Raw genomic sequence first — 23,664 nt, 5'->3', positions numbered from 1 at the left:
GGGGGCTCAAATACATTACGAGCCCCCCAGCCGAAAAGTTGAATGGGCTCAGCCCCCGCTAGCCCCCTCCCCCCCCCCAGTTCCCGCGCCACTGATGTGAACTCTGATGTCCATTGCGCGCTCCTGCGTTTTACGCCGCAAAATAATCGGTGAGTCTTATAGTGATACGTTTCACCAGACTTCACCAGTAGTGGCTTCACCAGGCTCCATCAACTGGATGGCCGTACACAGGCGAACCGTGATCTTGTAATTTGTATCATTAGTAATATTGTCGAAAAACGGCCGGGCCGAGCATCAGCACAGTAAGAAAATGTTCGACGTATGTAGACGAGTCATTCGGCATGGAATGCGCAAGCATTCACATGGATGCAACCTGATCATCGACCAGCCTGGATCCATTAAGTTCAATCTTCAGAGGCTGTTGTACTTCGCCAGACCGTTTGAAAACTGACTAGGCCGTTTTCAAACTGTCTAGGCCGTTTCAAACTGCCTAGGCCGTTTTCATACGGCCTGATATTTCAGGCGGTTTGCAAACGGCCGGCTTCTTCAGGCCGTTTTCAAACGGCCTGACTGGGCCAGGCCGTTTGCAAACGGACTGGGTTTTCATACGGTCTGTAACATATACATTGTATATAAGATCTCTATGGTGACACCAGCCTCCCGGGATCCACCCACCGGGCACATCTACAGTGGACTGTCCACTCTATCCACACACCGCGCGTGAGGAGCGGCGGCCTGGCGGGACGGCAGTCGCCACCGAACCGTGAGGAAGTCATCAGAGCGCATATCGCGATAAAAGGCGGCTGGGGTTAGACTACAGAGCGGCGCGGCTAACCCATTAGCCGTCGAGCCGGATCGCTGAGCATCTCGGACCGCGCCGGACAATGCCAGTTGACCGCGCGGGCGGCCGGTGGACCGATGGCGTAAAAAAAAAAAACAGGGAGGCAGCGCGTTGTGAGCAAGAGCTTGATGAAAGCTCGCTAGTCGTGTTTATAGGAAGCAATCACGAAATATGTAGCGATGGGAGACTGGCGAGGGAGCAGAGCCGTGTGTCGCTCGTCGGCCACTGACGGCGAATGTCCGGAGGGTGCGGGGTGCAGGCCAAACTAGGACAACAGCGGCTGGCGGTCGCCAGATGGGACGGTCTTGGCCCTCAGGGCAGCATCTGCTCATGCAGTCGGTATGAAGTCTCAGGGCTAGAAGGTCAGGGACAGACGACTCCGACGGAGGAGAGGACAGCCTGACGGCCCAGATGACAGGACAGTCATACAACTCAAGTGACCACAGGGTCCAGGGAAACAGGCAGCCTCACGGCTCCATGGTCGTTCGTTACAGACTCGTATCTCTGAGGATGGGGCTAAATTACGACTCGCCAGTGACGCCACCGTGCCGGACTCGCGGTGATCGAGACAGGCCGATCCCAGCGGCCACTCGGACCCACCCACTACACTGGCCGGCCCAATTTCCCAGCCGGCGGCGGCGCGACGGGCGGCCCCCAGTGGGGAGGCGCCACTCCCGCCTGCACGATGCATATGCTAATTGCAGCTCCATGAGAGCGCTATCGACGCCCGCTCACTCACTCGCTCTCTACGAGTGAGTACTAGCCGGTCGTAGCGAGCCGAGAGACGCCAGCTCGGTGGAACAGGCTCGGAACGCTCCAGCGCTACGAGTCGGGAGGCGGGGCGGGCACCGGTCAGACCTCGTTAATCGCGGCGCGGCGCCGGGCCGGGATGGTCCAGCAGCGCTCTCCCGCTCGTTCGTTCCTCCTCCCCAGAAGTGCTTTGTTACGGGCGGCGGGATGACGCAGGGGTAAGGCCGCCCAGCCACGCGGCTCGCTGGCACACAGCCTGCACGCGTACCCGCTCGGAGCCTACTCAAACCGGATCCATAACTTAGCGCGGATAAAAGCGCACTGTAAAACTCGACATGAATCAAACGAACCAGATCCGCCTGCTTTTAGTGGAATAGTGAGTACCAGTTTGCAGCGACAAGAATGGCTCGCTCGCAGATGACGGAATCGCCGTCGGAATTCGGCATTGGCGGTCGCCGCGACTCTGATTTTTGAGTGAGCTGAGCTCAGCATCTGTGACGATCGGCGAAAAAGAGCCCGGCTCAGAGTTACGTCTGACATTCTCGCGTCCTTGGGCGATGGCGATTGTGATCCATCTCAATTCTCGACACTAGATGCCGGTCGACCGCACGTTTCACAACTTTCTCTCCGGAGGTTTTAAGTAGGGTCTTCTCGTAAACAGGCGGCCGATAATGTCGCCTTATCCGGATAACGCCACCGACAAACTATTCTCCAACACCGCACACTGGCAGTTTTCTGGCCAAGCGTTGCGCCACTGTTATATTAAGGCCACTGGTGGTCCATGGTAAGTAGACAGTAGCAAGACTGACCATCCGAGGCATTCAGGGACATTGGGATATCGGGAGGCGGCGAGGGCATTGCCAATCGGAGTCACATCAGGGAAAACATAGGAGAAAACAAGACCTCCAGGAATGAAATGAAATCGCCAACAGTCGAGACGGGACTTAACCCGCGAGTTGCTGGGGGGGGGGCGTTAAACGCCCCCACTTTTTTCGCCGGGCCATAGCATAAAAACGGCGCGCCGCAGGCGCGCCAAATTTTGGGTACCTGTAGGGAATTGATTGAAGTTTATTGTGACAAAGTTTCAAAAAAATCGGTCGGAAAATTTTTGAGATATCGAGGTTTTAGTGACGTCATGATTTCTGAGTTTTCGATCAAAAACGGCATATGTTCAAAAAATCATATAAAATCACAGAATAGACATACAGACATGCCGTAAACGCCATTAGACTGCCAATACCATGAACAATCAAATGGCTATCTTCGATTATTGATTATCGTTACGCATTTTCAAAAATCTTGAACTGAATCTTGACAATTTCTCGTGACTACTTTACGACCATGATACATGCATTTCTTAAATTGAACTTTTTTAGCCAAACACGTACACATATGATAAAATGAATGTCACCATCGTGTTCTACGCCCCAAATTACCCATAAAACATGTGTCACAGGCTGCGAATATCAGTTTTGATTTTTGGGAATATGTGCCTGCCCGGTTGACCTGACCTTGACCCTGACCTATGCTTGACTGACCCCTACATGGAGCTGACACTCTTGTAGGCCTTATATGATGGATTGTGCACCGTTTTGACAGAGTTTATGACGAGAGGCGCCCATTGCGAAGTCCTGAAGTCCATGCTACTGAAAGCCCGATTTCAGGTGTTTGACCTGACCTTGACCCGACCTGTGACCTCAAAATTCAACTTTAAAGTACTCATCTGAAGCGTCTCGTCGCGTTCTTTCGTTTGCCGCCTCGTGCGTTTCGCTGCGCCTATCGGTTCTCGAGTTATCGGCTGGGGGCGTTTAACGCCCCCCCCCCAGCAAACGGTGGGTGGCGAAATACCCCAGCAACTGCCGGGTTAAGACGTCACCAATGGGACTGCTCCGTGTACACTCTACGACGAAGTTCGATCAGTCAGGGGCGTTAGGGCGTTAGGGATGGTACCGAAGTCTCAAGGATCGTGCCACCGGTATCGTCAGGGCCAGCCGGCCAGCCGGTTTTGGGGCAGAACGGCCCACCCAATGATCGCTCCCAGCGAGCGTCTGTTTCCGAACGGCAGCCGGCTGGCCATCTGAGGCCGGTAATTAGGGGCCGTATGTTGGCCGTCTGTGAGGACGGACCGCGGAGGGGCGGGCTCCGCCCCGCCCTCGGAGTCCGGCAGACTGCCGCCGGCCGCCCCCAGCCCCTCCCAGTGTCTCGAGTCAAGGTAACGTGGTGCTGGGTTCAGTAAGGACGCTACTCTGTTGGATGGACTTTGGCCTCCAGCGGCGGCAGACGCAGCAATGCGATCACCGCGGGCCCGTCGCCGCGTGGGGCCGCCGCTGCGGCCGCAGGCGCCGGCGCTTCTCAGTCACAGTCTGAATCACAGACTCACAGTCACACAACCCAGCGGCCTTTCCGGCGCAACTCTAAACGCCTGCTGCGTTCAATGGCGGGTGGCCGAGCCGGCGGCCCTCCAAATTCCTCGGCACTCCGTCACACAGCGTTTATGGGGAGCCGACGCGGCATAAATTAGTGACGCGGCGGCGGCGGCGCGGCCCGGCCGGCGGCCCTCTAATTGTGGCCTCTGGAGTGGCCGCCGCGCCGGTGTGTCATCTCACCCGGTGACGTCACCACGATGGCCGCGCAGGTCAGCCGGGGTCAGCCGCCGACCCGGCCGGTGTCTCCGCCGCCTGTAACCGATATCTCCCGCGCGGAGAGTGACCGGCCCGGCATGGCGCGTTTCCGCCGGCCGAGTTTCCCTGTTTTCTTCCTCTGTGACCCGGTCTGCCGCGCACCGCCCGCCGCGACGCCCGCCACTCGTTCCAGGCGTGTGTGAAAAGCGTGAAGCCGGAAAACAGCGCCCGACGATAAGCAGGAAACACCAGTTTCTCTCCAAGAAACTTCAAACATTCGTGCCGCCACCCAAACAACCTTGTGTTTCACCCCCATTTCGTGACAGATACAGAACAGAGGTGCACTTATCGTCTGTTTCATAATCAGACCTCGTTATCCAATGAATATCTCTCCAGTTAACATTTTATACGATTGAGATCAAGGTCGTCATTCGGACCCGTCCATCGCGCTCATTAGAACGACATCAGCAGTCGCAGTCGGGCAGAATTTGAACGCGTGCTCCAGGCGTCGGCTATTGGCCGGCGCCGCTCGTCAGCCGCCGTCTGGTCTCGGCCGATAGCCCGCGGCGCCAGTCGGCTTTGTCTGCGGCGCCGCCGGCGGTGGGGACGGGGGGGGGGGTCTGCAGGAGCCTCCGGGGGTCTCCACACCTGCCCCCGGCCTCGGGCCACCAACGGCAGACGGGCGCCGCTGCCGCGCGGCAGATGGTCGCCCTTCGACAGCTGATCTCACGCGCGGGACATTTAAACTGCCGTCGCCGAGGGGAGGGAAGGGGACGGACGCGTGCCGCGCTCCCCTTCCCTCACCCCTCCCCCCAGGCGCGCGCCGCGGGGGAGTATCGCTGCGGTTGAAGGGGGCGTCCCTGAGAAAACAGAGCGGCGTTCAGTGAGCGATCGCACCGTCAGAAGTGGCCGGATTGTTGTGACTGCGGCTACCTCCGGCCCGGCGAGGAGGTCCCCAAACGATACAGGAGCCGCCACTGACAGATGGGTGGCGGCGGTGAGCGGAGCCGGCGGGGGCGGAGGCGGTTAGTCTGCCGAGCTGCCGGTCGCCGATGACAATAAACAGGCTGGAAAGCCGCAGGAAGAGCGTCCGGCTTCCGCTCCCACCGCCGCCACCTCCAGCGGCAAAAACGACAATTTCTGCGGTCAGAAAAGCACCTCTCCATCACCGAACGCACAGTTTAAACGTTAATTACAGACAGAAGAACGTGGCGGATTTGAAAGTTTGAGAATCGGACAGCCCCTGACCGCGGTGAGGGGAAAACTGAGCTCGATTGTTTCAATCAAAGTCCGGACAGGTTGCAGTTTATTGATCACCTGTTGGCTCGTCATTCGCCTGCAGTGGAGCCAGCCACAGCCGCCGGGTCGGCCCGGGGCTGGAACATGCTGGAACTGTGAACGACACGCAGGTGGTGCCATTGTCGGCCGGTAGCGGCGGGATCGATCGGACGCCGGCGTCGAGCAGATGCGGGCGGCAGCAGGCGGCCGGCGGCCGGCCGCCCGTCATCTGCCGTCCAACGGCCGACCGGCATTTAAAGGCCGCCGGGGGAGGGGGCCAGGTGCAGCCACCCGGCTAACCACTACACGATAACGCGGGAGGGGACGCACCGACGCCGCGGGCCATCGCCGGCACGTGCCGGCGCCGCCTCGCCAGTCGCCCTGCCACCGTCGAGCCCGGCGCACGTGCGACGCTTCCTTCCGTGTCGGTGTCAGCGGTACACCCAGCGAGACCGATCGGGCGTGTCGGCGGGAGCCGGGCCGGCCGTTTTCACACGCCGCCACGGCGCCACCGTCTGGTGAACCAGCACCAACGGCCGTCGACGGGCGGCGCAGACACGTGGGAAGAGCCCGGCGTCCTCTGCAGCCCTCAGGCGAACATTTAGCGCCTCCGGGCGTCACTGGTGACATCGAACTCCGCAGTCACAGGCACAGTCACAGCCGTGGTCACTGCGGCACACACAGAGGTGAGTTACGGGTCAGTCCCGGTGCCATTAAACTGAGTCGATCCTCCGCGCAATAATTACCGGCCCGCCGGCCAAGGACGGGAAGGACAGACGGACAGACGGACGGACGGACGGACGGACGGACGGACGTCGGGTGGGAGGACGGATAGCCACGTGCTAGTACGGAGCGGCCAAGCCGTCTCCCCGCTGCTTATTAGCATGCGGTGGCGATAACTACCGCTAACTAAAAGTTCATCTAGTCCTGTGTTATTGCTCTAATGTGATACATTTACCGGAACATTTTCAGAGATGAATATAAACCCCAGTTTTCTTGATAGTCATGCTCGAATTACATTTACCGCATTTACACTATGCCCACCTTTCTTTCTGAACTAATTCATGCATTAAACAAAATAGTAGAGCAAACTGCGGCACGTAACTTCCATACAGTTCAAATGTGGGGCGTTTAACGCTCCACATGAAATACTGGCGTGTATTCACCAGGAAGCCTTGACGGAGGCGAGGAAGTTGGTTTTGGTGGTCACGAACGACATAAATTGGGCCGACCTCGTTATCACGACACGTAGGTACCGGGCCGGGCCGGTCCGGGCCGCGGGCGCCGCAAACAGGCTGCGACTCATTCCACTAAACGGCCAGATGATTCAACACCGCCAGCCTTGATGCCGCTCGTATTTTCGGCCCTGGAGCCGGCGGCAGCACGCCCAGAAGCGCTGCCGATTAGCCATTCACGCCGAGTGTGTGAGGGCGTGAGCTGGTTGCCGCCCGCCGGCCGGCGGCCACCTTGACCTGATGGCAGCGGCGGCACGCGCGCACGGCACGCCGGTATCCGGGAGAACCGGACCACACCGTGTGCGTTCGGTGTGCGTTCCGTGTGCGCGCGGGGGGTGGAGATAAGAAAAACCTCGCCCGCCGACCGTTTGGAGCTCGCTGATCACCTCGGCAGCTCCGGCTCTGTTCAATCGGACTCACAGACAGGGGCAGGATATATCCGCGCCGATCCGGTGTGAGCCACCCCGAAAAGGAACGGCCTGCGCGTGCGACCGCAGCCCGGCCCGCAGGCAGGATTACGGCCTGAGCCGAGATTGCAGCGCTCTTGTCATGCTTAGGACAGAATGAGTGGCCCCAAAGCGCGGGTCTCAGGGTGGATAAGCTTCCTTGTCCTCATGTCACAGAGCGTGGTGCTGTTCGTGACAGGTACCGAGTCGTACCAACAATAAAAACGGCCCATTTTGGCGGCGATTTTTGGTTGTGTCGTGGGTTTATTTTATGTCTGGTCCTTAGCCCTTCACTGGTGTGGCCGTCCTTCGGGTGTCGGCTGGACTTTCCTCAGCCACAGTTATATCGTACGTTTATACGAATTAATCGTTGTAACAGCAGTGCTAGACCTGGTCTTGGTCGAGCTTCAGGGTTCAGACTGGATCGAAACGGGGGTTAGTTTTGGTCAAGCCGGGTGGATATTTTGTCTGTCGAGTGCCGTTGACTGGAACCTAGAGCCGGCGCTCGTCGGTCCGTCCATCGGTCCCTCTCCGGCCCAATGGTCCCGATCACGTCCCGGTCCCGGGACCAGAGGGAGGGACCAATGACCGGCACCCTGATCGGCCGTCCCACGGCGGACCGGGCCTATTGAGATCGAGCGCGGCCCTCCCCCTGCATCTGGGCAGGGCGGGATATAGGGGAGGAGGGAGAGACAGCACGCGCTCCGCTCTCAGGCGCAGTCTGAGGGGGACGCTCGGAGTGTGCAGCGGTGCCAACAGCTGTCCTGAACACGTATCTCGGCGAACCAGGGTGATCTGATAGTTCAGGTGAGTGGAGTGTGACGTGGGATTACGACTGAGTATGGCGTGACAGCCGATCGGGCATAAATTGGTTCGAAGAAACATTGTTGTCACACATCCTTAACGGTCAAGTAGTAATTAAAAATATCCCATCAAAGTTACGACATAAATATTGTTGTTATCTAAATAGGCTGTGATGCGGTCGGAATCATTTACAAAAATGTCGGATATTTTCCGACCGAACCGGTTTATGAACTCGGTAAACCAGGTGCCACCCATGGACGTACCAATTAACGATTGGTGATTGACAAGCTTCGGCAATATTTCCGCTTCTGAACCGGCCGACCGGCAGCCCACGGTCAGGCGGCATTTTTACACGGACGTTGAGAATTTGAGACAACAGTCGCGCTAACAGCCGGGGCCGCAGCCTTATCGGCCTCCGTTAATGGCCCATTACACGGTGCCTTGATGACACTGGCCCGTATCGGCCCCGATCGTGCCGTCCATTGGCTCACGAGTCGCCGGGCGTTGCCCCGGCCGGCGCGGTAAAAATACACAACCGCGACCTGTGCCGCGCTGTCGCCAGGCGCTTCTCCGAAGGCGCGATAAGCAAATACGAGCAGGCTCCCAGAGCTCAATGCAACAGTTCTCAGTTTATGCTATTGCGATGTATTTTTGTCGATCCGTTTGGGGAAAAGACACCTTTTTAGCGCCGCGCATGGCGCAAGAAGTATGACAAACTCGAAGTGCTTGTTTGTGTCCGTTATTTAGCATGTTGTGACTGCAGTCTTTAATGTCTATTTGCTGTTATTTGCTATGCCCGTGGTCCCTGATATCTCTGTATGCTGCTATTTGTTTGCCTGTCCCAGGCGTTGGTCTCTGGGCGTGTTTGTTGTTATTTTCCCCGCGCCCCGATCCCGTGTCTCGTGGTGTCACATCTGAGGTCAGAGACGGAGGCGGTCGGGTCTTTACGAGGTCGGCCGGTGGGTCGCCGGGCTGGAGCTGGACTCGGTCACGGCCACGCCTGCCGGCCTAACGAGGGAGGCGGGACGGCACCGGTCACGAGCAGACAGCACTGCTGCCGCGTCACCGACGTCCGGTCGGCCCGACCGCAGACAGTCGCCAGGCAGACGGCCGTTAGGGGGGGGGGGGAATCATTGGGGGCACTCGCTCGGAACATGCACTCAGCCCTAAGGGCCTGTAGACACGGTCTCCGACCGCGTGGATACAATGTGCGGGCCCGGGCTCCGATGTCCTGGCCCATGACACGTGACACCTGTATCTCCTCCCAGTGGTGGCCGCCTTTGATTCGGCACATTCCGTCCATCTGGAAAGTAAACAGACCGTCGGCGCCGGCCGTTGGAGACCATTGTGACGCACTGCCAGCGCGCATTGTGGCGCACCGGCCGCGCACAATGGGCCTCGATCGCGGATCAAGGCGCTGCTTTGATGCCGGAGCGCCCTTTAAACGGACGCACATCTGTTCGCTCGGGCGGCTCCCCGTCGCGCGGCGCGCCGCCTCTCGGCCGGAGCGCGGAAGGACCGGTGGCTTATTAAAGGCCCCCGGAACGGAACCCGTTCACCGAGCAATGGGCCCGGCCGGCCGGCAGCGCTCAATGGCTGCGCGTGCGGCCGCCGCTCAATCGGACCCGGCTGGCCAGCCTTTGAGTTATGAGGTGACCGGGGAGCAGCCTTTGTGCGACTGTCCGAGCTCTGTCCGTGTAATTGCCCGGATACAAATCGGCCCCTCGACACATTCCCGGCCCCGGCATTTCGGCCATCCCCCGACGAGGCCTCTAGTCGAGCTGGACCGAGCCGGGATGGAATCCATTTGAAAACGATTCAAATTCCGCTGCCAGTTCCTTGTTCCCGGAGGAGCCGTTCAAATGTATAATGCCCGTCACTGCCTATTGATTCTGGCTGTCAGCGCGGACAGCATTGCGTCCAGTCGGCATGTTCGCTGTCCCTCCTAGATGCGATACGGGCTATTTGTGGGTCATTTATGCGGCCGGGAGCCAATGTTGTTCATCACCCTGTCGCCCGCTGACAAATAAAGACATGGCTTAGCGGCGTACACAGCGCCCGGCCTCTCCAGTAGCTGGAACCGCCGAGGTAAGCTGCGAAACAGTCACTCGACCTGCTTACACTAAGGTTACTTTACTAAGTTTAGAACGTTGACTGCTGAGCTTTGTCTCAGTGGTCGACACTCGACAGCGCCAGGACGCCCGGTCGGGTGAGGCGCCAGTCCCGGCAACCGAGCAGTGGTTCGTTTATCGCTTTACGATCAGCCTCACAAGGGCGCGGACAGAGTATATCACGCCGGACTGTGTGTGCTCTATTGGCTCTGTAATTATGACGGGCTATAAACTGGCAGGAGTAATTCGCCAGTCCATCCCTCGGCGTCGGTGACCGGTAGGGACGCTTCCCCCGGCCCCATACGGCACGCCCGGGCCCGGAGGTGTCCCCAGCTGCCCCCAATCGGAGGGAAACCGTCCGATCGGCCGCCCACCAGCGCGACTTTAATCGATTGACGACCGCGCGCGCGGCGACGACGCCGCATCTGACGGCCCGTTAAACGGTCCTGCTCTCCAATTCCATCTGGGACGGACGGATGGACCACGCTGTCCGGCGGAGTCACAGCTGGCACCGGCCAAAATTCAAACATGGCCCATCGGCGCGGCCGGCGCTCGGTCGGGCTGGGGCCGAGACCCACTGGCTCCGGGTCCTGTGGGCGGAGGGCAGGGACGGTGGCAGTTTTCGGGACTGTCATCAACTCTGACAGAGGACATTTAACAATCACATTCCTCTCAGATCACTCCTATGGCCACAGCCACCGACTGACCGGGTCGAGGTGCCGGTCAGAGGTCACAGGTCAGCGCTGGCCCCTGCCCGCCGCCGCACGGGGTGCCGAGAGGGCGGGCCAACTCTACCATTGCGACAGGTCACCGCGTGCATCACGACGGCCACCGCGACAAACGACACAAATAGGCCGCGCGTGCGGCAATGGTGACGCAACGCCGGCCGCAGTCGGAGAAAACATGGCACCTCGACGGCACTCAACGGGGCCGGCCGCCTCCGATTGCCGTCCCGAACTGGGTCGACCGACCTCGTCTGCCCGAGGGTGCAGAGGGACATGGGCGGATAGAGGGAGAGAGGGATGGGAGAGAGGGAGCCGGTTCCGTCGGAGAGCAGTTTCGGCCTTCATCTAAGAGCAGTCACGTGACAAACGCCAGTAGAGCACCACCACTCAGCTCAGCCGCTCAGGGGATGAACAAGCAGAAAAAGAGCGACCCGAGCCCTCGCCGATGCGGCTGAGCTGTTTTGACAAGCATCGCCACTTTGCCGTTTGATGTTTTGCAGCAAACATCTCCGCTATGTCTTGTTACCGACCTCGTAATGGCGCTACTCACGAACGGCGCAGCCGCGGCCGGTGCCATTCGGCGAACTGTCCAAAGAGCGAGCCGCGACAATCGCTCTGCAAACACGGCGATCGGGGTGCGACCTTGGACACCGGGCCATGTTCTCCGACAGACAACAGATGGCCCGGTCGGGGCGACATACTCTCTGTGGACGGTACCGGTCCGGCCGGCCGGCGGCGGCGCGGAGTGCGGAGACGGCCCGTCAGGGTGCCATCCGTCACCGGCCTGTCGATGGATGCGTGTTCGGACAGGACGGCCGGCGGGCGGATCTCACCTGGGCCCCACCGCCGCGCCGCGCCAGACCGGGCCGGTCCCACGGTGCGTGCGGCCGCGGCAGGCCCAGACACGCGCTCACGTGAACGACTAGTGCTGTAGGCACCGGCGCAATGCGGATGCAGCCGCCGGAGACCGGTGCCGTGCCGCCGGCGAGGCTGGCACCGGCAGAGCTCAGCGACCGCCTGAGCCGCTCGAGATAGCGTCCCGAGTCCGCCACGGACGGGCTGTTCGGCGAATGGATGGGATCTGAGACGGTACGCGGCTGATGATCCTGTATCGTCCTCACTCCACTGGCACAGAGGACGACGGGCTGTCAGTCTCCAGCCAGGCAGTGTCTCAGTCACTGATATGTGGACACTGACACTGAGCCTGTCAGTCACCAGAGCCGGGTCAGTCCGGATGATCCCTGGCCAGCACGCTCTCCTGTCCGTCCCGGCCACCCTGTTCACGGCAGCGCTCACCGAGCCCAGCCCTTCGCCCAGACAGTGACTTAATCCCCGAGTGTCCGTCGCCGAGTGTTTGTCCTGCAAGGGGCGCGCCCGTGGCCGCCGGCCACCGATGCGGCCCGACGATAGCGTGAGACCGACCGGCTGGCCGCGATGGCGTATCGATAATGGTGATCAGATACGACGCCGACAGACCATTGTGCTGATGCTAATTGTCGGCGGCGACACGCGACTTCCCAGTGACGGGCGGCGGCTTCAGAGGCGGGCCCGGAGCTTCGGTGCGGGGCGACGGCCGCGACTCGAGCTACAAACATCCGCTTCTAGAGAACGGCCGCTCGTCATTAGTCAGTTTACTTTATTCCGCCCCGTAACCAGTTTGTTCAGCTCAATTTGGAGTGATTTTAGTCAGCTAATTTGTCTCTGAACCTCCTGTCATCCATCAAGTCACCATCTAACTTACTTTATCACTGTCATTTGGCATTTCGCCTCAATAGATCGTTTACCATTTGATTCATCTGAGCTGCACTGTCACCAGTTTGTTCACCTATAAACCTCAACAGCCATCATTTTCTTACTGGACCTGCGGGCGCCAGTCAGTTTAGTTTTGAGCTCTGAGCATCTCGTCATTTCACCTCTTAGCTTCTTGTCCTCAGTCAATTCACCTCTCACCCATTATGTACTCAAACCGCAGCCTTGTCAACGACTCTGTCATCTAACCACGACCATGACCACGATCGCCGTATAAATGGTCGTGGACATATTCATGGCCGGAAAAGCTTATAACTGATGTACCGATTTAGCCTACAAGTACTGACGAGAGCTGTCTGTGATTGCGACAAAAATCCACTGGCTACGTTAGTGATCGGCATCGACAATTAGACAGCCGTCTCTCTACTCCATTGCTGTTGACGTTTCGGTCCCAGTGCAGTGTGATTACACGTATGTTTGACCCGCTGAATCTCCACCGATCGGTGCACTGTACTGACAGCCCCTCTCCGCCATTCCAGCGCCACGATGAGCGCTGTGCGGCCGAGTCCGCTCAACTACAGCCGGCTGCGGGACGCGGCGCTGCACAGCCCGCCCGTGAAGCCGGTGTTCGGCGAGCGGCGCGCCGGCGCGCTGGACCCGGCCGCCGCCGGCCGCCACAGTCGCTCCGACTCGTGTCTGGCGGTGCGGCCGGAGCGGGCGCCAGTCTACCGGCACCCGCTGAACGGGGCGCACGTCCCGCCGCAGCCGCCGCCGCCGCCGCAGCCGAGCCACGCCGCCGCGGTGGGCATATCGCCGCAGCAGAGGGCGCGCCGACAGCAGCAGCAGCGCGGCACGCGCAGGAAGCTGTTCGAGTTCGGAGCGCCGCAGCTGGAGCTGGAGATAGCCTCGGTCGCCAAGATGAGCTCCATAACAGAGGCCCCGGCCAACCTGTGGCAGCCGCTCGCCAACGCCGGCAGCGCTGCCGACAAGTGCTTCCCCAAGAGCAACAGCACGACCACGTGTGGGATCGAGAATGTGCGCGCCTACAACAGCAGGGGTATCGACTTCTTCTGCCGCTCGCAGAACCTGGAGCAGAAGAGCCTGCTCGACTGCCAGGCCGACTACAAGCCCGAGGCGCGTCACAAGCTGCTCGGCTCGCCGACCAGCCAGCGCAGCCAGGACTCGGGATTTTCCGACTCGGGCGAGTCAAACTGCGACTCACAGAGTGATGAACAGAAACGCGAGCGGCGCGTTCGGTTCGAGAAGCGCTCGATCGCGCGGACTCTGACCAAGATGATGCGCGGCGGCAGTCCGGCGCGGCGCGCGACGCACAGTGCGGGCGACGGCACGCTGCCCAAGCCCATCCTGACCACCAGCGAGGCCGCGTCGAGCTCGACGCTGTCCGTGTCTCGGTCGCGGGCGCGCGCCGGTCACACGCCTGCCAAGACACGGCTGTCTCGCTGCAGCCTGCAGGTCGTGGAGGAGCACCGCTCCGTGTCGGCCAGCTGCGCCGACCTGTCGCTGGCCAGCCGCACCGGACCGCTCACCTCCAGCCCTATGCGCGCCGACCACGTGCTCGAGTGCTCCGCCATCGAGCGCGAGCTGGACTCGATGCTCGAGCGCGCCGAACTGCCTGATTCCCAGACCGCCATCGCTCGCACGCCACGCGCCTCGCTCAACGACACATCGATTGACTTCTCTCCGCGGCCGGCGCTGGATGGACGCAATGTGACGCGCCGCGCGGACAGGAGACCCCCTCAGCGGCGCTGGTCGCAGCTGCTGCCGGCCGGAGAGTCGGCCGCCGGCACCCTGCCCCGCCGTCCGCGCTCCGTGTGGAACCTGGAGGCCGCAGCAGCCGACCTGCAGGCGCGCCGCTTCTGCAGCCTGCCACGGGAGCAGCAGGCGCACCGGCAGCACCACCAGCCGGCCATCAGGATCGAGAGCGTCCGGTGAGTACCGCAACACCCCCAGGACTCGAGAGCTCGGCAAGCAGTCCCGACGGAACCCGTTTCGATTCACCCGTGTGACTGTATGTCTATCCTGGTCCGGTTTGACGGTCGGAGTGCGTAGATTAATGGCTCTCTAGCCAGACCTGAACAATCAACAGAATTTGCCACTTAGTCGGCTCCGGTTTTTGTTTGAGGGTGGTCAGTAAAAACCTTTCTGCGATGTGGGAAGTACACCGGCGCCTCTACCCGGTCACGATTCGGTCCGGTCCGGCGGCACCTCCTTATTTCCAACCACACCACTCGCCGGTTCAAACCTCAACCATAATAAAAAACATTCCCTCCTCCCCTCAATGGATCGGCGACGATCAATTACACAATGCGCTGAGGGCTGGAACGTCCCACACTTGACCCCTCTCACATGCAATGATAGAGCGGCTGTGGCGGGCGTCCCAGGCCGCCGTTCACCAATAGCCCGTTAGCCAATGTTTGGTGGCTTTAACCGCCCACTTTGCAGCGTCAGCTTTGACGATCCAGGTGCCACCGTTGCGCCATCGCGCCCCTCTCCGCGCCCCTCCCCGGCCACCGTGAGCCGCAGCTGAGCGCGAGAGGCGACACGACCGTGCGGTCACCGCGAGAGAGGCGCCAAGGCCGGCGACAGGGCTTCTGTCTCTCCCGTAATAAAAGGTAGATAAAGACACGACCGAGTGTAACTAGCCTGACACGTGGCTCGGTGACTCGATTTTTACTAGCTTGACCGGCGACTCATATTGAGCCAATCAGTGGTTAAAGTCACATTAATCCCAGCACTAACCCATCGACCATGACTATCAGATCCCCCCTCAGAACCGCCCATCGCCGTCCTCAACAAACCATCCCGTGACCCCCCACCGTGAGCCCACAACGCCCGCCACGTGGCTGTGATCCGGATATCACCACCTCGGGCTTCGAGCCGGACCTGGCGCCGCGGCGCTGCACACGTCCGAAGGGGATAAACAACAGAGCCTTCCGACCAACACATCCTCCTGGCGGATAATCGCCAGGCCGGCCGGCAGCCTCCGCGCGGTGTGAGGCGGCGCGGGCCGGCACCAGACGGCCCGGCGGCCCCAGCGCCCCGGCAGGCCGCGATATGTTCCGAGCACAGGGCCGTGAGCTGCGGCACGGCTCAGAGTCCCGGATACAGCCGCTGCCGCCGCCGTGAGAACAGAGAGTATTGGCTCAATCCGCGCTGCAGGGCGGCCAGCATTGGCCGAATCAGGCTGGTCCAATACGCGGCGCTGTGCAGCCGCGCACGCGAGCACCTGTGCTGCTGCGGCCGGCCGGGACGGTGTGTGGAGAGGGGTCTCCCAGTGGCGGGTTATCGGCAGGGACCGCCGCCGCCACCCACAGAGGACCGCCGAGGGGACCCGTCAGGCCGCCACCCGCTGGGCCCGGCCGGTCGGTCGCCGTGAGTGGCCTTGTCGCCAGCGGCGGCGGCGCTGACGTGATCCACCGACCCGACCCGACTGGTTCCACCGAGAGCGTGCCGGCCGGCCGGTCCCGAGCCGGGCCGAGCCGGCCGCGACACCCCGTCCCCCTCCCCCGACCGGCCGACGTCCTTCTCGGCTATCTCGCCGGGCGACACTTTTTCTGGTAACTCGTTCAAAAGGAAATACTCGTCGGATTTGCAAATAGGTATCCTACAGAGAGATTAGCACCTCGGTATGACAAAAAATGTCAAGGAAAGTATGTCTTAGCGCATGGAAAACAGGGAAAGAGCGCTGGACTCTATCTACTCTAAGATAACAACCTGTCACGATGCGAAGAGGAGCCGTGTGCCGATCTTGGCTCTGATTTCAATCAGGCCATGCCTAAGCCGGACTCGCTGGGTAGCGCGGCACCACCTGGATAAACCGTGCCGTCCCAGTCAGCGATTTAGACATAGCCATAGACCGAACAGTGCAGCCAATCGTACCATCAGTACCAGCCACTCGTTCCAGGCAAACTTGTCCACAGTCGAGCACGGGCTTTTGTTGCTTGTTTCTTTCCTGGTAGATTTGTTGTTTTTATAGGTGCACGATTTGCTCGCCATGTCAGAGGCCAATAGCAGGAAACGGTCGCCATCCGGCAGGCTGTGGCGGTCGTACCGCCGGTCTCGTGCCGTTGTGGGTCGCGACTCAGCAGCCGCGCCCGCCCGCCTGGGCAGTTTGCACAGCAAACAGACCCACACACACACAGAGACGGACGGGCAGACAGTCACCATTGAGCCGGAGCGGCGGGATTCCCAGCTGGAGCGGGCGGAGGGCGGTGACACGGCAGGTAATGGCGGAGTTCGGTCACCACTGCACCTACCCACCCTCTGACCCCGTCTGACCTAGTGAGTGACCTCGTCTGACCTCGTCTGACCCCTGTCGTTCCCAGGTCACCGTCAGTTCGCCACTGGCTGCACCAGACCTGCTGGGAGGTGGACGTCGAGTGTATGAACACGCTGCAGAGCAAGTCGGTCATCTCGGACATGTCTCACCTACTGGCGCTGGCCGCTCGTAACGCGCGCACCAACATCCGCGACATCCAGGTCCGGGCCAAGACCGTCAGCCGGGAGTTCGCCTCGCTGTTCACGTGAGTTACCGTCCCGATGTCCGCCGACACGGGCAACATCGGCGCCGCCGGTCCATTTGCATGCGACTGTAAACGGTGCCGTGGAAGACGCAGTCGAAAAGTGCCCAGTACCGGGAATGGAAAACGGCGCGAGGTCCTATATGGTCGGGAACACCGGCCGGCCTGCCCGCTGCATGTCAATTTCAATGTGCGGAACATACATTATGAAACATATTTCTGAATCACCTGGCTGGATAGGTACAACTCGGGGACACATAAGTCATTCCCCAATTCGTGCTGGTTGGCGATGTCGCCGAGCGCTCTAGCAGTGTGCGACGTGCGTTTTTACGTATGCCACCGATCAGCACATGTCTTCGTCGCATTTGTCAAACCGATAACACTGCTTTTATCTCCTTCAAACAGGCGGATGGAAGACCTGGACGTGCGGGAGGTGCCCCGTATCGCTCAGACAGTCACGGAGCGTATTCAAAACTTTGTGCGTGAATACGAGCTCTCGCATCCGGACGGGCAGTCATCTCACGTGCACAACCTGGACAAGCTGCGCTCCCTCATGGAGAAGATGCTCGAGTACGTCAAGTCGTGCGGCCAGATGAACCGCACGTTCAAGGTCGACGACCTGGTGGAGGTGCTGACCTCGCTGGCGCAGGCCTTCAACCACCTGGTGGACCTGATCCTCGGCGAGGAGGTCAAGGTAAGATCAAGGAGAAAACGGCCAGGGGCCTGATAGTTACCGACACCGTTGTAGTCCATGCAACGGTCATCAACCCATGTCCCCAGACCGAGACTGGTCAATCAGTAATGGACACATGTCCGGCTGACCGCCCTCAATCGAATCGAACCTTCCCGCTGACATCAGCGTCGTGTTTCCCCGGCCGCGGCAATAGCGCCCACAGCCCGCCACCGCAGCACCGCCCGGCCGCAAAAAGGGCCATTGTTCGATCGTTCCGTCTCTTGCATGGGCGAAAAACTGGCTGCCGCCGGCAGCTGGCCGTCCGCGCCGTGCTCAGCGGTGTTTGCTCGCCGGCTGCGGGCAGGCAGGAGTGACCGCCCAGCTCACGAGAGCTCTGCAGGGCCGGTCAATAGCGGGGAGCGGGCGGATGGCGGTCAATGTAGCTGGCGCCTGGCAGTCAATGAAAGTGATTTTTCCCGGGGAGCAAGAGTCATGAATCTTAATAGTTCTCTAGGAATGTTCGATTGCCACATGAGCACACGTCTCTTCGTCAATCTCACTTTCCTGTTGCCTCTTGCTCTAAAGGCCAACGCTGTAAAGCATAAATGTGTTCACGTTTTCTGACCCCGCCTCTTTGTCCACAGGTGCTGCTCAGCTCCCTGTCGCCGGAGCGGGACGTGCTCTGTCTGAAGCTCGGCCTGCGCTCTCTCACCTCTGTCGGCCTGGACGGCGGACGTCTGTGTCGGATCCTGGCCGGCCAGGGCGCCGCCGCCCGGCTCGTGTCGCTGGCCGCCGGCAGACGGCGCCAGGTGCGGCCGCAGGCTCTGCGCGCGCTGGCCACCCTCTGCTGCGTCTCCCAAGGAATCAAGGCCTTCGAGCAGGTGAGTTCCACCAGTCGGGCGCTGTGGATCTGCCGTATCCGGTGGTGATGAGCCCATCTCTGTGATAGCGCCGTCGTGTCGGCTGCCACAGCCGGCCGGAGCCGGCCGCTCAGCCCACTCCTTATTCAGAGCCTGTCGCGATACCGGGACTTGACAAACGGATTCCCGGACGACCGGCGGCACCGAGGCATCACACTAAGCACGTGCTTATCGCCGGCCAGGCGCGGCTGATGTCGCAGATCCTGGCAGCGGCGGTGTCAGTGGAGGTTCTGAGGCGAGCTATGGGTGAGCCACGGCTCCAGACGGGCCCCGTCCAGTCGTGATCTTTGAACGGGCGACAAGGAGTCAGGTGGCTCCCGCAGGGTGCGGTAGACCCCGTCCCATGACTGACAGCCTGTCGGAGGCCATCTGAAAGCCAGACAGGCGGCGGCGAGATTCCGTGCCAAACAGATACGGAGGAAACGCTGCGGGCAGCGCTGCAGCTGGGTTGGAAGTTCAGATGCGCATATCAGTGACCCTGACCCAGCATTGTGCAGATAAACTGCCAGATCCGGCTGGTCGAGCTGCTCCAGCACGCTAGTGGCCGGGAAAGGCTGCGGTGGCCCGTTAGGGCGCGTGCCGGCGCGGTACTGCCTAGAAACACCGGTGTGCGACGTGCGTGTGCAGAGGGATCCGCCCTGCCGCAGACAGACTCGGAATAGAGTGCGTGTGATCGCTCACCTCTGCGGACCGAATTACGTCCGGCTGGCCAATTGCAGGCGCCAGGCAGACAGATTGCAGTGTAGTCGTGAGCCAGGTGATGGTCAGAATCGATTCCAATCCACATACCTTCCCTGACGTCATCATCTGAACTAGCCGATAGCAGCCCGATCCGGCCGGCTGATGACATTCTCACCGTACCAATGTCGCCGAAAGATCGGCCTTCCTCTGGGAAAAATGGGCAGACGTGGGACGTGACAAAAGTCCGCCGAGGCGTGACGCAAAAGTGGCCATTTCTCGGCGGTCGCGGTCACCGAGTAAAAACACGGCCCGCCGGCGCTGCGGCCGGCCCGACCAGACTCTGAAGGTCGTCACCGGCCGTGGAAGGACAAGGCCGGTGGGACGGAGAGAGAGCCTCCATCGTGACCAATTCCACAGACCGGCCTGCACTCATCAAAGCACCGATATCGCCGAGACAATGGCGAAAGACACGGCGACGATAAGCGGACGGTTTTTACGAGCCCCTTACGTTCTTGGGTAAATGCCAAACTTGAATATTTATCCGGCGTCCGCCACGAAGGTCAGATGAGGCTCGTAAATCTTGCGCCTGTCGGTGATCCCGCTCACCGTTAGGCTTATTTTTGACGGCCCACGTCACGGCCGCCCCTGGATCAGGTGTTGGTGAGAAACGGTGAGCCGTGTGAGAGCGAGACGCCTCGGCGCGGACCGCAGCCGGAGTGCGCGTGCTCAGTAAGCGTCTCAGCAATGCCGCTCAGCAATGTCTAGACTGGACGGAACTCCGCGTGCTCTGTCGTACCGTGCCAGTCGCCGTCTCCCCGAAACGGCGCGTGGCCCGGCCCGGTCGCGGCCGGCTGTCGACCCCTGCTCCTGCAGGATGCCATTAGTGGAGATAACGGCAGCCGGACACCCGGGACTTGCAGATGGGAATCAGTGCAGACCGACGTTGGTCTAGCTAGTGTAGGGAAACGATCTCCTGGCGGTGCAATGTTGAGCTGTCACCGAATCGACTGACAAGTTGATCAGTTCGGTTGACTGCTGGGTTGACCCATAGGCCTTGGTTTTAGCCGATGGTTTCCAACTTCAAGTTCCGATTGCATTCTGTCCTTAGCACGAGTGCGAGAGCTGTAGTCACTATCATAGCTCCAGAGTGGAGTACTGAGTCCCGTTCACCCGACCCGCTGAACGGGGGTCGGGCCGGCCGGGTGCAGGCAGATGAGCTCGGCCCGCCTCAAAACGAGCTCCGGTCGTGGGCCGTTGAACGGAGCCAGGCCGTAAACGCTTATATCATCGCCGCATGCAAGCCGATCGGCCGGGCGACCGGTCGGTCGGGTCAGCGGCTGACCCGCGGACTGCCGGTCGAGGCTCGACTTCCTGTGTACCCGTGCCTGTGTCTGACGCTCTGTCTGTGTGTTTTGTCACCACTGGCCGTATCTGACCACCTGTCCCCTCCCCAGGCGGACGGTCTGCGCGTGGTCACCTCCATCCTGACGGACGCCAGATCCACTGAGGAGGAACGCTCGGAGTGCGCCGGAGTGATCGCCCAGGTCACCTCCCCGTGGGTGGACAGCATCCACCACGTGCGAGGCATCAGCGACCATGTCGAGGACATCATCAGGGAACTTATCGGTAAGTGTCAACTGTCAACTACCAAGGCGGAAAACCCCGCGTCCGAAAACACTGGCATCGGCGGCACACCAGAATAACAATAATTTTGAGGACGACACATTTGGGCGTCTGAATCATAACAACCACGCCAGACTTCCTGCTGCCGTTAATTAACTTCTAGCCGCCATTCATTATTTCATTTTTCATCACTCATTAATTCCGCCGTGATGTCACGCGCTGCCCGTTTAGGACCGTGTGAACAGTCCGGCTAACCGACCCCCGCTCGGTCCCACAGGTCTGGCGGCCACCACCGACTCTGTGGAGACCCTCCTGCTGGCCTCAGCAGCGCTGGCCAACCTGACATTCCTCAACATCGGAGCTGTCCGCCTGCTGCTGCATAACGGCGCAGCCAAGGTGCTGGTCCAGGCCACGCGCAACGCAGACACCTGCTCACTCTTCCTCAAAGACCAGGTAAGCGCTGGGCGAGGGCGAAGAAGGGCGGGGCTCGACTCTTGGAATGGGGAGGAGAGCGAGAGAGGGAGAATACAGGCCAAATCGTCACACCTAACTTGACCGGGTCGCGTCACCCCACCCCGCCCCGCCAGTGGACGGTGTCCGATATCCCGCACTAAAAGTCAGCCCCACTGTAAATATGCGGGGGCACGCTCCACCGCGAGCTCCGTGCGGCTGCCCTGACCGCAGCGCGCCGGGTCCGGCGGCGTTCCGTTCCCACACACTCGGATCCAGTGTGGCGCTCACCTGGCGCTGCCAATTCCAGCGAGTGGCCGACTGCCGAAATTATCCGGCCCACTTTTGCCTCGCGCCCTCACGCGAGACCTGCACGCGAAACCCAGGGCGTGACGTCACGTCTCGAGGATGTGACGCTCGCAGTTTGCGTCAGACGCTAGGTGGCTCTCTGAAAACGGAGATACACACGTGTCAACTAGGGCTGGTGGGCGCAGAAAACATCCAAGTGATGGCGAATATCGGGCATTTTTCCGCGAAACAAACGCACATGACCCAATTCGGCACGCTCCGACGCCCACCAATTTAGAACAACATCCAGCTTTGCGAGTCATGACGTCGATACTCGATAGTAACGGCATAGCTATGAATCGCTGGAATGTATACCTGTGTAAATGTAGTGTCTGCTCAAAGCTTTTCTCGCACTCACCGATCACGTCTCTCTGTTTCTCAGGTGGCCACCATTCTCGCCAACATGGCGTCTGTCACCGAGTGCCACGAGGAGGTCCTCCGCAGCGGAGGTCTGTCCGCCCTGCTCTCGTTCCTGGAGGAGCGGCCGGCCGGTGGTCAGATGGCAGAGCCTGCCGTCCAGGCCGCCGAGCGCGTGCAGCAGAAGGCGGCCATCGCGCTGTCCCGTCTGTGCGTGCGCCGCTCCGTGGCCCTGGAGGTGGCGGAGTCCGGCGGTCTGAAGCGACTGGTGCAGCTCTGCCGAGACGGAGCAGAGAGGAACCACTCGGACGGCGTGCTCGTCGCCTGCCTGGTAAGTAATACACAAATGGACAGGCATTCATAGTTAAATTGGTATCGACATGTTCCCATGCATACGGCCAGGCAGATAAGTAGGCAAGCATTCCAAAAGCAGCGATGCAGTCTTGCAGGCAGACAGATGAGCAAACATGCACACACAAGGCCATACAGGACGAAGACAATAGTGGAGCGTCTGTCTAGACCGAGCTATGCACGGGGTCGGTGACATACTGGGGGGTTAGTGCTGGTGCTGAGTCAGAGACCAGGTGTAGCACCACCAGCCGGTCTCACTGGCCGCTCCAGGTGTAACGCCCCCGGTCAGTCTCAGTCGCCGCTCAGACCCCAGTAAGCCTCTTGTGGTTAGTTATCGGAGCGGAGGCAGACGTCGCCCCTCGCACGCCACGACGGGAGTGGAGACCGGTCCATCAGACATAGACAGACTGTCTTCCAGACAGACACAGCGGCCGACAGTCTCAGACAGAAGGGAATAAAAGAAGACAGACAGACAGATCACAGAAAGGCAGGCACCATTTTAGGATAGTATGCTGAGCGACACCGGAGACAAAGTTTTCATCATGCTAATTGTTTTTGGTTTCTAGTTCCCGCTGGTATTGCCCTGATCCAAGCAAATCACCACCACACTAAACTAACCTACTTTTCTTTTGTTTGACAGGCCACTCTGAGGAAAATGGCATCTGCATGTGGCAACGACGTCTTCAAGGACGGCAACGGTCTGGACCTTGTGGAGCCTCGACTTCTCGAGACGTTCCTTCTCTGCTCTTCCAAGCAGGAGAGCTACGTGTGAACGGGCGTCAGGGCTGCTCGAGCTCTCCGCTCGCCTCGGAGAGCCCCACGACGCAGCGGCGCCCCTGCGAGACCCGACCGGCGCGCGGACCGCACAAGTACCCGTCCGTTCGTCCGTCCGTCTGTACGCTGGCGAAGGAGGCCACAGTGTGTGTGGCTCGTCTGCAACTACCTAGCCCATCTAGTCTTCCATGTCGGCCGATGGAGAGGCCCGCCTTTGTACTATACACGTGCCCACTGTACGGTGTTCGTCGTCCCGCTTGGACCGTTTGCGTATCACAAATAAAGCCTAGTCAGTCGTTGATTATCATACCTTTGTTTGGGAGATGAGATACCAACGAATAAAACAGGAGTCACTTGCAGCACGCGCTATGCTGAGCATGCAGGTC

The 23,664-nt window shown here is 60.3% G+C and overlaps 1 protein-coding gene across 1 annotated transcript; it reads left to right on the top strand.

Moving 5' to 3' along the window:
* Positions 1–5,809: 5,809 nt before the first annotated feature.
* On the top strand, positions 5,810–23,595 carry LOC122392237 (protein inscuteable homolog). The gene is made up of 9 exons (XM_043386879.1): positions 5,810–6,176; positions 13,100–14,509; positions 16,907–17,104; positions 17,507–17,795; positions 18,419–18,655; positions 20,830–21,001; positions 21,276–21,451; positions 22,179–22,484; positions 23,145–23,595. Exons 2-9 carry the CDS (start codon positions 13,107–13,109, stop codon positions 23,274–23,276), a joined length of 2,913 nt encoding a protein of 970 aa, XP_043242814.1. The 5' UTR covers positions 5,810–6,176; positions 13,100–13,106; the 3' UTR covers positions 23,277–23,595.
* Positions 23,596–23,664: the final 69 nt, after the last annotated feature.

Source organism: Amphibalanus amphitrite, unplaced genomic scaffold, assembly GCF_019059575.1.
Source record: "Amphibalanus amphitrite isolate SeventyFive unplaced genomic scaffold, NRLGWU_Aamphi_draft 000476F_arrow, whole genome shotgun sequence".
Classification (NCBI taxonomy): domain Eukaryota; kingdom Metazoa; phylum Arthropoda; class Thecostraca; order Balanomorpha; family Balanidae; genus Amphibalanus; species Amphibalanus amphitrite.
The sequence above is the reverse complement of the archived record's forward strand: the minus strand, read 5'-3'. Positions and strand labels throughout refer to the sequence as shown.